Source organism: Tachypleus tridentatus, chromosome 13 (assembly GCF_004210375.1).
Source record: "Tachypleus tridentatus isolate NWPU-2018 chromosome 13, ASM421037v1, whole genome shotgun sequence".
Taxonomy (NCBI): domain Eukaryota; kingdom Metazoa; phylum Arthropoda; class Merostomata; order Xiphosura; family Limulidae; genus Tachypleus; species Tachypleus tridentatus.
This window is the reverse complement of record NC_134837.1, coordinates 161,065,746-161,084,390: the sequence shown is the minus strand read 5'-3', so window position 1 is coordinate 161,084,390 and position 18,645 is coordinate 161,065,746. Positions and strand designations below refer to the sequence as shown.

The 18,645-nt window shown below is 34.2% G+C and overlaps 1 protein-coding gene across 2 annotated transcripts in view; it reads right to left on the bottom strand.

Moving 5' to 3' along the window:
• LOC143238867 (potassium voltage-gated channel protein Shal-like) overlaps positions 1–14,349 on the bottom strand; it is a 114,278-nt gene extending 99,929 nt beyond the window's left edge. For both annotated transcript variants that reach the window (XM_076479459.1, XM_076479460.1), the window contains exon 1: positions 12,914–14,349. In XM_076479459.1, coding sequence (XP_076335574.1) covers positions 12,914–14,028 — 1,115 coding nt within the window. In that variant the 5' untranslated portion in view covers positions 14,029–14,349. The remainder of the gene's footprint in view (positions 1–12,913) is intronic.
• Positions 14,350–18,645: the final 4,296 nt, after the last annotated feature.

Below are 18,645 nucleotides of genomic sequence, written 5' to 3'. Positions count from 1 at the left end.
TACAGAGACTATTCTTGCGTATTTCTTTTATTTCAGTACATTATGTTCTATCACTTTTTCTTTGATGGCTTTTCAGCGCTTTATCTGTTACTTGCTCACAGACTAAATCACAGGTCGTTTTGTTATCGAGACCTTGTAGCTTTTCTAAACTTTCCTTCTTTAACTTTCACGTCTTGTAGTTCATTTTATCTCGTCAACGTTTTTCATCGTAGTACAGCTATGGTCTGTCGGAAAATACATTAATTTAAATTGGTTATAGATTTGTTTAAATAATACACTCTGAAACTTTTTACTTTTGAAATATAAATCGTAAGCTAATAATAAGCCCTTGTAAAACAGCTCTGATATATAATAGGTTTAACTGCATTAAGACTAAAGTATAAAACTGGTAATTTTAATTTACTGATCAATACATATTTTTTTATACATTTATAGAAGCAGTAGAAGTAGATTTATATCGGTTAGTTTCTTATTTTGTATTTGAAAAATCGAAATAAACTCTACAACTTTCCAACAGTTTTGCCTGTAACGAACTAAGGGTTAATTAGGGTATTTTAAAACTGCGATTATTTCCTTTGTCATTGATTATACCGAATTAATCGAAGTAAGAAGCACTTTTCTTCATTTAATATATTTTAATTTTTATTAGTCATTTCGCTAACAATATGTATAATGTGAATTAAAAGCGAATGTATTTTATGAATTTTTCAGAGCGCTTCCTTGTTTATAGACTATTTAACATCTTGTGCTTGTCCTGTCTCTTGTAAATACAGTGTGAAGTATAATTTATTCTTTTTCGTACAGTCAAGCTCTCTTAAACAGAGCTTCAACAGCTTCCAAAATGGAAGCCAAAACGAAATTATCTCTTCAAATAAACTTGATAATTTGGAAGCAAACGTGGTGCCGCGTAAGGCGACGCCACCACATTAGGACCATACTTGTATCCCAGAACGGTTGGTATGGGTATTATAACTTTTATTGATAAGCAGAGGACAACGTTTCGACCTTCCTAGGTCATCTTCAGGTTAACTTTATTGTGTCTCAGAACGGCTGGTATGGGTATCAACACGTTGATCGACCTTCCTAGGTCATCTTCAGGTTAACTTTATTGTGTCTCAGAACGGCTGGTATGGGTATCAACACTTTTATTGATAAGCAGAGAACGTCGTTTTGATCTTCCTAGGTCATCTTCGGGTTAACTTTATTGTATCTCAGAACGGCTGGTATGGGTATCAACACTTTTATTGATAAGCAGAGAACGTCGTTTTGATCTTCCTAGGTCATCTTCGGGTTAACTTTATTGTATCTCAGAACGGCTGGTATGGGTATTAACACTTTTATTGATAAGCAGAGAACGTCGTTTTGATCTTCCTAGGTCATCTTCTGGTTAACAAAGATTGTTCCAAGATACATTTTTGTCTCAAGTGAGTTTCTCGTTATCAACAAAGCCCATATTTATTGAAACTGAGTTAAGACACCATTTCATCTGAACCAGAATTCTCATTAGAAGTAGCTACCTTGTTTCCACAACCAACATTATTTCAATAGAAGCTTCATCTAGCCACCTAATTTGTAATGTGTGATCTAAATAACAGTCTGGAATAGTTAAACTACCATAGCGGTCTCATTAATCTTTCCACAACAGACTAAGATTATCCAAACTCCTGGAGAAGAGGAAGAGATCGGGAGAAATGAAAACTGAATTGAATAATTGTTAAGATTTTCCAACATCAATTTCAGAAGAAAAAAAATCTAAATAATTTAATCGTATCCATTAAACAGTTCGGTCAACGTTAATATTCTTTACAATTATCTAAAACAAAGGAAAGAAATAAGACAGTTATATGAAGCAGATCTAAACAATAACTGCGAGACATCACAATAAATCAAAATTAACTGTTTTAATATATTTTTTATGTTTATTAATGACAAAAATAAGAAATCAAAAATGTAAAAAAATATTTACTCGGATAAAATTGCTTAGCTTTGCACAATTTTCTAAGCTAGGCTGAAATCTTGGTATAACCACTTGCTTTTCTCGCTCCCCTACATATGAGATTTGTATTCAGTTTTTGTGGAAGCCACGACAAAAAAGAAAACTAAACCAGTTTCTTACAAATAAGAAGTATGGAATGGAATACGTAATCACATGGCTGTCCTGTTTAAATACTGGATATTCTTCTGCTAGTCCTGCCCAAAATTCAAATAGTATTTTTGTAAGAAATTCCTGTTTCTCCTACCCATATTTTGAAGTCAAACCAACATATTATTATTCAACACTTAAGTAGTTTTGTATTAAACGATTTTCTGTTTTTTTATTTCTCGCAAAGCTACACGAAGGCTAGCTGTCCCTAATTTAGCATTGTAAGACTAGAGGGAAAGCAGCTAGTCATCACCACCTGCTGCCAACTCTTCGGCTACTCTTTTACCAACGAATAGTGGGATTGACCGTCACATTATAACGCCCCCACGGCTGAATGGACGAGCATGTTTGGTGCCACTGGGATTCGAACACGCGACTCTCGGTTTACGAGTCGAACACCTTAACCCACCTGAGCATGCTTGGCCAAAACGACTTTCTATTTCTCTTATAGTTTACAAGTTCCAATTCATTATTTAAGTTACGTTTGAAATTTACCAAATAATGTCGAAAGGTGGTTCTGTATACGCTTAATTATATTTTCAACACGTTATTGATACATTTCAATAAATACTTTTAAATATACTTTTCTGATTTAATGTTTTGCATTTAGAGTTCTCGAATAAGGAAGTGCATTTTATTTGCATGTTCTAAAATATGAGTAACTGATTATTTAAACTACTTAGTTTTTAAAACATCACTTAAATATGTGTTTTTCAGGACAAAGTTTTCATCACGAAAATTTTCAGTTTTCTTATGATTTTCTTGCTTTAAAGATATACATTTTTTGTGTGTTCAGAAACACGCATGAAAACGTTTCCAAAAGATAACCACTTAGTGTTATAATAAAACAATGTGGCTTACGTTCTGCATCCATATGATCAAGGTTATAGAAAATTGCCTTGTTTTTAAATGTCTATTTTATGTAATTCACAAGATTGATTACAGATGATAACACAGAATTCAGTTCAGGATTTTTATCATGATGCCAATGTTTCTCCGTGTGTCCAAACAGCGTCTGGCGAATATATTAGCGAATGAATTTCTAAAAACTGTCATACTTGTCAACCATGACGCAATGCATCATCCGTACAAATGCCTGAACAGTTTTTTGATTCTAATTTAAACTGTTTCTTAAATCCATCAACAATTTAGAACAAATATTTGGTAGTTGTCCTTTTATGGATAAGCTTACAAAAGAGTAGTTCTGTGCTCAGTGCTGATACAGGGGTCCAGCATGACCAAGTGGTTAGGGGTAATCGAGTCGTAATGTGGGTGTTACGGATTTGAATCCCCACGCCACCAAACATGCTTGTCCTTTTACTCGTCGGTTCGTTATAATTTCCTGATTAATCCCGCTTTTATGGATAAACGAATAATCCAACAGTTAGTTGGTGGTGATGACTAGCTGCCTTCCCTCTGGTTCTTCACTGCTAAATTAGGGAGAGCTAGCGCTGATAGCCTTTGTATAGGTTTGCGCAAGATTCAAAACAAATAGATTACGGCCGGTTGCCGCAAAAGCGCAATTAACACTTGGGGCCAGTAGGTGCGCTATAATGCGATAAGAGTGAAGATCCAAGAGTGGTGATGCATGGTATAAAGTATCTATTGTGATTTTAAAGGTTGAAAATCAATATAGATCGTGTGATTGTGTGCTCTGTTGGATGCCTTCGTTATTTTGAATTTGATTTCACACAAAAAGTAAATTTTCGTTATGAAATTGATAATCTAAAGAAAGTAATATTAAAAAGATATAAAAATTAAAATTATAAAGATAATTGTTACTCACTTTACGATCTTTGGGGTTTTATTAAAGCTGATCTCTTTAATTATTTTGTAATTGACTCCCTATCTTCAAGTTTTCTTGCGGATTGAATTATTTTAGAATTAGTAACGATATAAATGAAACAATTAAAATATGACCATATGTTTATCTTGAGCATTGCCAGTAGTTAAAGTGAGGAAAAGTGGAACTAAGGTTTTGTGTTTCGATTCCCGTTAGGGTTATAAAACAAATCGCGCCCTGCATTTTGAAGCTTTTTATATGTGGTCCAGCATGGCCATGGGGGTTAAGGCGTTCGAACGGTAATCTGAGGGTCTTGGGTTGGAATCCCCATATCCTCGAACATGCTCGCTCTTTCAGCCGTGGGGGCGTTATAATATTTCGGTCAATCTCACTATTCGTTGGTAAAAGAGTAGCCCAAGAGTTGGCGGTGGGTGATGATGACTAGCTGCCTTCCCTCTAGTCTTGCACTGCTAAATCAGAGATGGCTAGCGCGGATAGTCCTCGTGTAGCTTTGCGCGAAATTAAAAAACAAACAAGCTTTTTTATGCGTTATAAGCGTGAGGATCAAACCCATTATTAAGTTTGATGCCCAAGTGCTAGGGGTGGGTGGTGTTGACTAGCTACTATCTCTTTTTGTCTATCACTTCAACATTAAAGATAGTTAACACAAATAGTACTTGTGTAGTTTTGCACAAAATTCAAATAAATAAACAAAACAATTCTGGATTTTTATCGCTATAAAGCTGTGAAAACTTTGTGAAAGTGTCAACGTAATGTGGAATCCACAAAAATTTGTGATTTTTTTAATTTAACGTGGTTAGGCGTTTATTTTCTGTACATATGAAAAGGGTGTTATTTTATACGTTTCTAAACTGATTACGTAGATTATCTAACTACATTATACAGGTTACTAGGCTATCATAACAAGCGAAGTTTGAAATGTGTAACTGTCATGCAGTTCTCTTTAAAGCATGACAATTATTGAAATAACTCTATTTCTGAGATATAAGTTTATTAACAGAGTAGTCTCCATGTTATAAACATTGGGATAACATTTAATTAATGCTTAAAGTTCTTCAACCAACACATATATTATAAACCAGGTATATCAGTCCTTCCTCGTTGTTCTAGGCCTAGCCTAATGAGCTGCGGATGAGAAAGTCCAAAGTTATAGTCCAGAATTGCCGCAAAACGCCTCTGATCTTTCAGCTACGGATGCGTTATAAAAGTTTTAGCCAGTCTCCCTATTCAGTTGAGAGTGTTGGGTAGGCACCATGTGATGCTGATTGGTTGTCTTAGTTATGATGAGCAGTAGGTTATGGCTAAGCATATACCACCTAGAGTACTGCTCAATTTGATTGAAAATACCAAACACTCGCCTTGTTTTCTATAGGAACGAAATGTTTTCCACACGAAGTTTGAAGCTGCTTCTCAAACAATGTAATTTTAATGGGTGTCTCCTGATTAAATCATGGTTATTTTTGTGAAAAGCTGATAAACTAATAACTTTAATACATACATAAACAAAGAAAAATCTAAACTTTGTAACTTAAAGTGTTTTTCGCCCACGGATAGTGAAGTGTAGATAACTTACACATGGGACTTAAATTGTAAATGTGATAACGTGTTTGTTATGAAATTTGTGGCAGAGTTTCACGAATAAACAGTCAATAGAAATAAATTGTTTTATATTCATAAACGTGTCTTCTTGCAAAACATTAGAGTAAATTTGTCGGTTAATTATCCATTACCCATGCAGTGATCAGAAACAAGTGTTCCCTTTATATGTTGATTGTTATGATAGGTGTCAAGTAGATTACATTAAAACAATTTCTTCATGCTATTAGTTTATAGAAAATTTAAGTGAAATTTTGATATAAACCGATAAATCGTAATTTGCAACTCTTAAAAAAACTGATATTTTTAAATTACTGTGCTCACTGTTTCAAAATCCCACTTTCATTATTACTTTGTAGTCTGACTTATATAAATATTCTATGGAAATTAAAATCTAAAATATGAAAAGTTGAACAAAGTTTCATAGGAGTTTACAAGTCAATAACTGATGATTGTTTAAAAATATTGTTTTTCATACAATAGAAATGAATATCTGTAAATATTACTTAAGGAGTTTTTATAATAATTTTGGAGAATGATCGTTAAGGGTATTGTTCTGAACGATGGATGTGTAATACGTCTTAAATTTCAGGCAGTAACACGTTTTAACACTTTTATTTTAGAAGTGCCACGCTTTCAAAATATATTTGCCATCCAAGTGAAGATTTTACAACATTTGACTGTCTTAAATATTTTTAATTTTGTTTTATTTTATACAGGATTTCTTCAAAATATTGATTATCTAAATTTTCTTTAGATGCCTCTTGTTTATAATGAAATGTTAGATAGTGGTTCAGGAGATATGTTTGTTTATGTGTATATTTATAGCAAAGCAACATCAGGCTATCTGCTGAGTCCATATAAAGATTATATTTAAAGAAGTTGCACGAGCAATGCAAATAAATAAAGTTTTATTTCTTAACGTATATTAAATAGTAACTAGTCTTTCGTTTTTATATTATTTTTATTTTCATCTTTAATAAAACATCCTTTTCATGTTATCGTCTTCTGTCTTTCTGATTATGTGTGTGTATTTGTTTCTAACAGATCATCGATCATAGAGGCCCTTGGTTGGAAAGATTCTAATTTTTTAAATATTTTTTTCTGGTTTGCATCGAAAAATTTGTAAGAGGCATATTTTAGCTGTGAGTTTCTGTATGTTGTATAACTGATAATCAATTTAATTATTATTAATAATTATTTTCTCCTAACCACGACCATCGGCTCTCCATAGTCTCAGTGTTTACTTGCCTAGCACTTCATTAGCACTGTTAATAAGCATCAGGATATAGATAGTTCTAGTTTTAGGTTTATAGTTTAACACAGCGAGAGCAACACAAACAAAGATTGTACATGCTAACTGTGCCATTCAGAGCAGATGACGCTAAACAGACATGATCCTTCAAAGGGAAAATATGCCTGTTCCACGGCTCTCTCGTCTAACGACTGTTTTTGTAGTTAGTTTCAGCGAGTAATACGTCATTTGTAAATATTGTGGGCGCCGCACTTAAATAAATGTTTGTCTGGAATTATATAACACTCGTTTCTTATTCGCTATAAGATATACTTAACGGCCTTCAATCAAATGTGATAGTAGGCGAGCTATAATAACAATCAAAGCGGGAAAGGACAGTAGCGTTATATTTAAACAGGGTAACTACCTGTTCCTTTAGTTTTCATTATAGTTTAAAATACCTTGTGAAGCTTTGTCTAGAGCAACACATTACAATCAGTAAACTAGAGAGGTCTCATTAACGCAGACGTTTCAAAGCTTTTATGAGTTTTTACATATTTTTTAGAAGTGTAATCGATTACTATCTATCAAAATATTCAACAAAATATCGTAGTGTAATCTTATTTTCGTGCTTTCAGACCTGTGCTGCAGCTTTAAGTAGCTTAAGGTGATAATGCTGAGCTCTCAATAAATAACACTAACAGAGTAGAATCAAAGTATTATGAGAGATACTCCATGATATGATTACTGCAGGAAATTCAAATAGTGAGTTTAAGCAGGTATTAAAGATGGAGATTTGTTCTAATTACTTATATATGTATTTATCTGGCTGTGATATGCTAAGAGTAGAAATGATTTTTAACAGACCAAAACTAATTATTCTGGTTATAAGAAAACTGTGTTTTTATGTTTTTAAACAAGACATCTAGAATATTGTCAAGTACTATGAAACAGATTTAATAAAAAATTAGTAATAAACCCGAAATTTACGAGATTTTTACTTAATTTTGGAATTGCGTATAAAAATAGTAAATTCAAACAAGGATAATCTATAAGGATATTCCATTTCTAATAGCCTTTTTTAACGTAGTAATAATACCATTTTTCTTTAAAGTACTTTTAGTATTAATTTCATGAAATAAAATTTGTGCGTATGTATATTTTCTTTTAAAAACAGCTTAATCAAGCAAGGTAATAAAAAACTGTTTTTGAATTTCCTTATTTTAAAAATACATTGAAAGAAATATCTAATTTATATCGACAAACGTGTAAGGTCTTTAATCGATTATTTACGAAATTAATAACATATAATTTCCATTTAAAGTTTTTGTTGTTCTTGTTTGTAATTAAGCCCAAGGCTACACATGGGCTATCCGTGCTCTGCTCACCATAGGCATCTTAATCAGGATTCTAGCGTTGTAAGTTCGCAAACATAATGCTGTGGTATTAAAAGGCTCCATTTAAAAAAACACCTTAAGGTTGGGAGGAAGAACTATGTAAGGGCTTTATATGGTAGGTGTAGAGTTTTATTTAGTTCTATTTAATATCTTTTTGTAAGAGTGAAGGTTGAAAATTTAATTAATAGAAATATTAAGGTAAGTTCATTTGTACTTCAAGAAATTTAAGGGTAACTGCTTTTCTAACAGTTCGTTATATACAGTTAAAGGCAGTAGAAGCTGAGATGTTCTGAGTGCAATCAGCTACTACTGCCTTATTTGATTTTTTATTATTTTCCATGATATCTGACTAGACGACATCGCCCTAAAACGGAATGTTCCCAACGCATTTGGGTGCTGTTACTACAAACATTATCTACTGTGATAATAAGTTGAAAACCTGGACCGATAATGATAATGGAAAAAAATATATATTTTAGTATTGTAATAATTACTATAAAAGTTTATATGTCAACGATTGTTAAAAAGGAGGCTTTGTTTTAAGGACGTCGCTTATGACAGAGATGAGTTCTGAGAACAGCGTAGAAGTGATAATTTTAACAACAAGTCAGTGTTCAAATGACGAAGCTTGACTTACAAGAGTACAGATAACCTAGTTGTGATGGTAACAGTTTCGGGATTTTGTCAAAGACAATACAGTTATTAACGTTTTTTTAGTGTTCTATCGAGATATAACTATAATTTTGAGATTTTATTTGTATTCTTTACTTGTTTTAGAGTTTTAGACGGTGTAGTACTAGACTTTTAATGTTCAAGTTGTTGTTAACTGTTTCAATGTTCTAACCAGTGTAGCACCAGATTTTGATGTTTTAGTTGTAGTCGTTAACAGTTTTAGTGTTCTAACAGGCGTATTACCAGATTTGTGATGCCCAGTTGTAATAATTAACTGTCTTAGTAACCTAATCAGTGTAATACCATGTTGTTGATGTCCAATTTCTAATTTTTAACTCTTTTAGGGAGCTAACCGGTGTAGTACAAGTTGTATTTATTAGCTGTTTCCGTGTTCTAACCGGTGTAGTACAAGTTGTATTTGTTAGCTGTTTCCGTGTTCTAACTGGTTTAGTACAAGTTGTATTTATTAGTTGTTTCCGTGTTCTAACCGGTTTAGTACAAGTTGTATTTGTTAGCTGTTTTAGTGCCTTAACTAGTGTAGTACTTGTTTGTTGATGTTACATCTATAGTTTATTAGGGTATTAGTGTTCTAACTGGGGTAGTAAAAGTTTTGTGATGTCCCAGTTGTATAGTTCTGACCAGTGCAGTATTAGATTTTGATGCCCACTCGCAGTCATTAAATGTTTTAATGTTCTGACAGGTGTAGTACCAGGTTTCTGATGTTCCAGTTGTAGTCATTAAATGTTTTAATGTTCTCACCAGTGTGATACAAGTTTGTTGATGTCCCAGTTGCAGTAGTTCACTGTTTTAGAAGCCTAACCAGTGTAGTACTAGAATTTTTATTACAACAATGAAGGTTAAAGCAAGCAAGTGGGATCTAGTAAAGACTTAGAAGATATGGGGAAGTTAAGATTACCTTATCAAAGATGAAAAGTGAATGCTATCATTACACAGATCAGAGAAGGATATAGTTAGGTGGATATAATTTACTAAAATCCTAACTTAGTGGGAACATTCAGGTCATCACAACAAAGACAACAGGTGAATATTATGTACTAAAGATTAAACGGTGATAGAAAGTAAAGGCGTTCGTTAACAGGTATAAAAGAGAATGTTTTGCAGCACTCGATCTCTATACTGATTCACGGACAGTATTACAGCAAGTTATATATATATGAAACATAAATCTAGAGGGCCTGGCATTGCCAGGTGGTTAGGGCCCTCGACTCGTAATCTAAGAGTCGGGGATTCGAATCCCTGTCACACCAAACATGCTCGCCCTTTAAGCCGTGGGGTGTTATAATGTGACGGTCAATCCAACTATTCCTTGATAAAAGAGTAGCACAATAGTTGGCGGTGGGTGGTGATGACTAGCTGCCTTTCCTCGAGTCTTACACTGCTAAATTAGGGATGGCTAGCGCAGATACCTCTCGAGTAGCTTTGCGCGAAATTCAAAAACAAACAAACCAAAACCGAATCTAGAGTCACCACATGACTGTATTACGATTTTTTATTTCACTGATATTAAATTATAATGAAATTATCGTGGCTTTGCAGCTGAAATATCTGTGAAAATGTCAGCTATTCCAAAAGCTCTGTTCATACTTGAAAATACGTCTGTACTTTGCTATGTACGTCCCTTGTTCCCTCTCTGTCCTGAGACATAGACTTTCACTCGACATTTATCTGAACGTGTATTTTTAGAAAAAGTGTGTTTTCTAAAAGGTTCCACTGCCAAACATTTCCTTCGAGTGTTTATCCTAGAACATTGATTTACAACTGTCGGAATGTTAATTTTTCAACTCGATTGGAAAAGTTTAAACTGTGTTCGAATGTTAGACACGCGCTCTTTCTCTCAATAGAAAGGATGCCTAAATTTATTTTAAGAAGCAGAAAAAAGAGACGAGACGTTATCAGTTTGTCAAAGAAAACCAAGTTTAGAAAACCGCTCACTCATCTTTGTCTTTTTTGGAAGGAATTTTAGGTTTAGTCACGTGATATATTTTTTTTCTGAGCAACGTAGAATTTTTCGTCTTTTTGTACAATAATTTGTTCAATGATTGGTATGAGGTGTATCATCATGAGATCAATATTTGATTACAAACAAAATGTTCTATTCCAAAACTTAACATGAGACAATAATCAAAAGATTCACATCCTTATTAAAACTGAATACATCATATACTTTTAATCTAACCTCAGATGTATCGTTATCGTTAGTATCAGTTATACAAGCTCATAGAATTGTAAATTATAGTGTATGTATTTATTTTCTTGGTAGACAAATCGTCTAGTGTAAAATTTAACATAATCACAGCATTTTAGTCTTGTATAAAAGTAGGGTTTTTTATTCACATGGTTGGCAGAGCAAAGATAGCCAATGATGTAGCTTTTTACTTAAAAACGAACAAATAAGTTTTAGAAAATTCATACAGTATACGTTTTACCACAATCACAGTATTTTACTCTTATGGACAAATCGGGTTACAAGCAGTGTCATATTCTTTTGCAAATGATAGTGTAATTGTTATCACCAACACATTATCATATCACAAAAAAACAGAGAAATATCGTGTTAAATTCGTATCACCTTCAAACCGTTAGACAATTTCTAAGCAAGATATTGTCATGAACACACAATCATAGCCTTTAAGGTAAGCACAGCAGTAATGTTATTGTTAAAATGTTATTTTTTGAAAGATTAATTTAGAATAACTTTTCGGCACACTTGAAGGCTCGTGCATCAAAACTACATGAAGACATTTACAGTTACACAAAACGTTATGTCAAGAAGTAGAGTTGAGAAGTAGCGGCAACTAAGAATATTTGAATTTGGGAGAAAAACGAGCATTGGGGGGCACGATCCCCCCTGTTAACCCTGCTCAATGAATTTACCACTGCAATAGTCACTTTCTATGAAAATTATACACAACTCACTATTTCCCATTTAAAGGGAAACTTCCATACCAGTTCAAAATTGGAGGCAAGTGCCTAAGTGCATCTGGGTTCCGCCGTTTATGGACACGGCAGTTAAAAGTAGCTCCGTGCAGGGCACAAAGCGCGACAATCTACTTTACACAGTTGTGTTTTCTATGTTTCATTTCATCTTTCCGGTAGTTTTTAAATAAAAGGTTTACTCATGAGCGTTTACAGGTAATTGTAATCATCTACTGTTTATTTTTCCTTTCTTTTTTCGAGAACTGTTTCGTATTGAGACAAATATGCTATATATGTACTATATAAAACAAATGAACAAGTCAAATGCGGTTTGTATTGAAAATGTAATTCGTTTACTGGCCATGTATCAACTTTTATACGTATATTCTAGTCTTCTACTTCCTGTTTGATTATTTAACACCGAAAAGTGTTTTGGTAAACAACTTTTAGAAATTCACGTCTGCCAAATATAAAACACTTTATAAACAGGTCACTTGTCATAAGAGGAAACAAGTGAGAAGAAATATGTATGTATGAACCAACCAAGCCATATGATTGAAACTGGATATGTGTATAGTCTAATTTACTGTTTAATAATTTTTAAATACGTTTTCAAATCTGTGTGAAATAATACAAAACGAAGTATTTGTGCTTAGTTAACTAATCGTACCTGACAGAACAAAGCACTTATGATTGTAGCTAACTAATAACTCTTTTATAACAAACTAAATGATTGCTCATTAGCTCACACACATTTGCTAAAGCAGTTATTCATACTTCGTTTACTAAAAAAGCATAGGATATTTAATAAATCAATGTTACAAGAAGACAAATCTCATCCTGCATATTAAACACGCCAATGGAACAAGAATTTTAGGGTATACGATACTTAACTTGGGGTGAAAGAATAACAAATGCTATTAGGAAAACAGACATTTTGAAATCACCTAATATGTAAAGACAGAAATGTACTTACCGACAAAAGAAAAAAAATGGTATCACTAACACTGATAACGTTGGCTAAATTAAATCAAGTACAGAGTAAAATACAGAACTGAAAATACTGAGAAATTTTAGGATGATATACTCCTTATTTACTATTTCAATGAAAGTAAGTTTCAGTTACTTACCCAAGAGTAGTCATAGTAACAATAGTGTACCAAAAAGCAGACGGGATGCTGGTAAAATTCGTACCTGTTACATTTTTCTCAGCATAAAACATTACCGTGGCAAATATGATTATGGCCATAGCAAGAGAGAACACAAGAAAGCCAAGTTCAGAAGCACAGCTTTTCAAAGTATAGCCCAGAATACGCAGTCCCTGTGAGTGTCTGGAAAACTTGAAGATACGGAATACCCGAAACACTCTCAAAGTTACGAAGGCTCCTGATAGGTCCTCATTGTCAGTCATTCCCAGACTAATGTAATAGGGCAATATAGCAACCACGTCAATAATAGACATAACGCTTCTCATGAAGTAACATCTGTTCGGAGCAGCGTACAAACGTAACAGGTATTCAGCTGTGAATATCATAACACAGGCGGTGTCCAAACAGAAAAATGCTGTTTTGTACATCTCTCCACAAGAGATGCTTTCATTTGTGTAAAATTGCTTGCCACATGGAATTGTCTCTACAACATTCGCCATTACCGACACAGCAATGAAAAACCCGGTTACATAGTAAAACACTAGAGCCGCTGTGCTGGTATGGGGGTTCTCAAACGCTCTCCACATTTTCTCTCGAATTGTATAATTAGATGTATCGTTAGGTTCATTGGCTTCTGACAGTTTATCATCCATAATTCTCTCTGTGTTTTCCCTCTTCTTGTCTCTGTAATCTTCGTAACAACAATCCCCAATGACATCTGGGATGATGCCAAAAAAAGCCAACTCTTCATCATAAGCCATGAGACACTCGTGTTTAGGAAAATGGAGCTTACCTGTGCGATAATAGTTTAAAACGTGTCGAAACATCTCCGGATCACGATCAAAAAAATACTCTTGGCTATCTTCGTCGAAAAAAAACTCTCTCTCGTTAGAACCGAGCAGAGTGTCGGAATATTTTTCTACCGTATTCCTCCAAGTTTCAAACCTCCGCCCGCTAACATTAATGATAAATTTTTCATCTTCTCTTTTGGATTTATTCTTTGTTATTGGCGGGGCTGGTAGCGGGTTGTTAGCGATGGGTACCCAACCGATAGCAGCAGCTCGGGCGAAGGGAAGCCACGCGGCGACAGAAGCCATGATTCCCCCGTATCACCCAGATGATGTCCGCCGTTTGTGATCTCGAGTTTTCTGACAGTAGGTTCCTGGAAACACAAACACTACAACACGCACGCGCATCAGAAGAAACGATTGAGTCGTGACTGAGACCACAGTTTTCTCTCGTGACGGCCAGGTTTTAGGTAATCATACGAAGGATATCACTAATCACCTAATTTAACCAATAAATCGCTCTCATTGTTCAGTTTCAGTATAACGAAGATTAAAAAGACACCTATTTTGATTCTCCTGATCGGGAAAACTGCGGCATCTAGTTACGCCAAAAACACACACTTGCTGTTACCGACATTATGACGATAAAACTTAACTAACACGAGTACGTCTGCTTGTACTACCTGAACACGCCAAGGTTTAGGTGCGCAGCTGTTTCTAGACTCGATTTAAGAATCACGTGGATATAAACTTCCAAACATTTTATTCATGGTTGATTCAAGTATTCTGATGCAAAAAGAAAGAAAACAACAACTAAAGAACTGTTAAGTTTGTGTAACAAATATTTACAATGGATTGTTCATACTGTGAAAAAGAACTAACAATGTATTTAATTTTCTACAATGAACATGCCACATCTTTCAGCCCTGGTAATCGCCATAGTTACAGCTACGTCAAGACAAGCCGTTTCTAATAGCCGTAAGTTAAGGCATGCGCATTCTTTCGTTTTATTAGCTGCTTATTTTTATTTATTTTCAATTATTTCTTCTTCTTCTTTTCAGAATACTCCCATGAGTATTGTTAATATTCATATTCACGAATCCTTATAAAGAGTTTTATAAATAATTTATATCAAAGTTTAATATGTCTGTGATGATCTCAAAGAAGAAAATATAAACGGGTTTTTGTAATATTTGCGATTTATATTATAACGAAAGCGAACTTTCACTGCAATTAGATTTTAAATATAGATGAATTTAAACTTCATTTTGCTATTCTGTAATAGTATGTTCCTTAATACTTCCCTTGTTATGACTTACTTGTCACAGGAGTGAAATATGTGCTTTGTTTGTTTGTATGTTTTGTTTTTTAATTTTGCGCAAAGCTACACGAGAGCTATCTGCGCTAGCCGTCCCTAATTTAGCAATGTAAGACTAGAGGGAAGGCAGCTAGTCATCATCACCCACCACCAAATCTTGGGCTACTCTTTTACCAATCGAATAGTGAGGTTAACCGTCACATTATAATGCCCCTAAGGCTGAAAGGGTGAGCATGTTTGGTGCGACGGGGATTCGAACCTGCGACCCTCAGATTACGTGTCCAGTGTCTCAACCACATAGGCATGCTGGACCCTGCATAGTTCTAATCTTGTTTTTATTTTGAACGCCCATTAACACCAATTATATTAGAAACTTGTGTAAAACAATTTTTTTTTCAATTATAATAAAATATCTTTCGTTTACGATTGAAACAGTTTACGAATATATTATAATACCAATTGTTATATTAAGAGTCAGAATGAACTATATGTTTGTTATTGAGCACAAAATTACACAATGGGCTATCTGTACTCTGTCAACCTCGGTATCAAAACCCAATTGTTAGTGTTATAAACCCTTTGAATTTCTTCTAAGGCTCTGAGGCATCATCCTTAATATATCTGTGCATCATAACGACTTTTTGTGAATAAAAAGTAACAAAACCACTTTTAATTTTCAGAAATTCAATATTAGCTTTCACTGGACAGAAACGAGTAATTTTTCTCGTGGGAAGTAAAACAGACTAATGGTACAGAAAGTGGCTAAAAGTTAAATTTAAAGAATGACTTTCTAGTGAAAAATATGGTCACAATTTGTTGCTATTAAACGTCTTTAAATTATATTTATCAGTTATTTGGTTTGAATTTTGCGCAAAGCTACACGAGAGCTATCCGCACTAGCCGTTCCTAATTTAGCACTGTAAAACTCGAGAGAAGGCAGTTAATCATCACCACCCATTGCCAACTCTTTGGTTATTCTTTTACCAACAAATAATGGGATTGACCGTACATTACAATGCCCCCACGTCTGAAAGGATGAGCATGTTTCGTGTGATGGGAATTCGAACCAGCGAACTACAGATTACGAGATGAGTGCCTTAACCACCTGGCCATGCCGGGCCCAATTATTTGGTGAATAATAAAACATTAACATCTTATTATAAAATACACCTTAAAATACTAAAATCCTGGGTTCGATTCATGGTAGTGAAGAGAAAGCAGGTAGTTCAGTCTGTAATTTTTTCTGAAAAGTGGACAACCACAATTGAGCCAGCGACATTAAAATTTAACAATCCTAGCATGTAGTAAACTAGGCTCAAGTTATATAGCTTTAAAGCTGTAAGACATATGAAGATAAAATATGTTGTGTGTATTTAGAAATAAAGCAATTGTGTTAAATGCACAATAAAATCAAACAGAAATTACAAGTATTAACAATTTTATATTGTTTTTGATTTCTTTATTTTCCTAGTCAAATTTAAGGATAACGAAAGGTAAATTTGAAACTGATGTTACGACAACATTTGTTGGAACAAAATAATATAAAATAGTAAGTGCCATACAAAAACAGATATATCAATACGATGAGTCATAAATAGCATTGCCAGGTCGTACTTGAGTAACACATTTATAAGCATACGTTTAGTTAAACTCATATGATAAGCTTGATTGTCTTGTTAAACATAAAGCTATACAATGGGATGTCTTTGATGTGGCTCCCGCAAGATCAGATGGCTACTGTGCTTGACTCTGAGACTCGTGGGTTCGAATTCCCATCCTATTAAACATTCTCATTTTTCAGCCGTGAGGAATTTATATTATAACGGTCAATTCCACTATTCGTTGGTAAAAGAGTAGCGCAAGAGCTGGCGGTGGGTGATGGTGACTAGCTGCTTTCCTTGTAGTCTTTCACTGCTAAATTAGGAACGACTAGCACAAATAGTAATCTTGTAACTTTACGAAATTCAAACCAAACCAGAATCTGTGCTGTGCACACCAAAGATGTCGAAATCCAGATCGAATTAAAGTAATTAGAGGGGTAAGAATATGAATTCATTTCGCAATAAAATACATAGTTACTTCGAATAAAACTCCGACTTTAAAATAAAAATAAACGCTTTAAACACAATAGTGAAACAAAACTACATTTCTTTGAGTGTAATTTTGATATGTAGAAAATTAAAGACAGACGAATGCTGCTTTCAAGTTGAAATCAAAAAGTGCGTTTTTCAAAATGCTTATTATGTAATTGTAACACTACAATAACGTTTCTGAGAAATTCATAATTCAATTTCATATTAGGTGTGGACAATGTTTCTTATAAAACCCTTATACTGGTTTTGAGGCAGTCTACTCAATAAAACAAAAGTCACTCACACTACCACTATGCATAAGTAAGGATTTCATCTTCACCATCACACTATTTACTTGTAATGTATCTGTAAAGTCTTTTTCACTTCAGTTTTTGCACATTACTCTGCAATAGAGATCGTAACGGCAGCATGTATACCTAATACCACGTGGGCCTTACAGGTACGTCAGACTGTGTCCAGTAAAATAGCTAATGCTATACTTATCATTTGTTCCATAAAAGTCATTGGAAAGATAAATAAAACAAAAGAGAGTGTGTAGCATGTTCTGTTTGAGGTGAATATCAGATTTACTCTTTGTAACAGTAATTTTTTAATTTAATGTACAGTCATGTGAAAAGTTAGGACACCCTATGAAAGCCTGTGTATTTGTATAACATTTTTGGATATATAAATATTTAATATCAATTTCAACAATACTGAGAGATTATAGGAATATAACTAAACAATTAAAACTGAAGAAAAGACTAAGATCTTCTGTAAATGTAATTTTACAAAAATGCATATTCTAACTGAGGAAAAAGTCAGGACACCCTACCACCTAATAGCTAGTGTTACTCTCTTTGGCTGAAATAACTGCAGTGAGGCACTTCTTGTAGTCATCTACCAGTCTTTGACATCGGTCTGAAGAAAGTTTGCCCCACTCCTCAATGCAGAATTCTTTCAGCTGCGAGATGTTTGAGGGGTTTCTTGCATATACAGCCCGTTTCAAGTCACCCCACAGCATCTCAGTGGGATTTAGATCTAGGCTTTGACTCGGCCATTCCATGACTCTCCATTTCTTAGTTTTCAGCCAGTCCTTGGTGGATTTACTGATATGTTTTCATTGACATGTTGCAGGGTCCAGTTACGCTTCAACTTTAATTTTCTTACAAATGGTCTCTTATGATCCTCAAGCACCCTCTGACACACAGTAGAATTCATGGTGGATTCTATGATTGTTAGCTGTCCAGGTCCTGCTGTAGCAAAGCAGTTACAAACCATGACACTTCCACGCTTCACAGTTGGTATGAGGTTCATTTCCTGGAATGCTGTATTTGGTTTACGCCAAACATGTCCTCTGTTCTGGTGTCCAAATAATTCAATTTTGAACTCATCTGTTTAAAGAACATTAATCCAGAAGTATTGGTCTTTGTCTACATTCTCTCTGGCAAACTTTAGTCTGGCCTTGATGTTTCTCTTAGAGAGCAAAAGTCTCCTCCTTTCACACCTCCCATTCAAGTTAAACTTGTGCAGTCT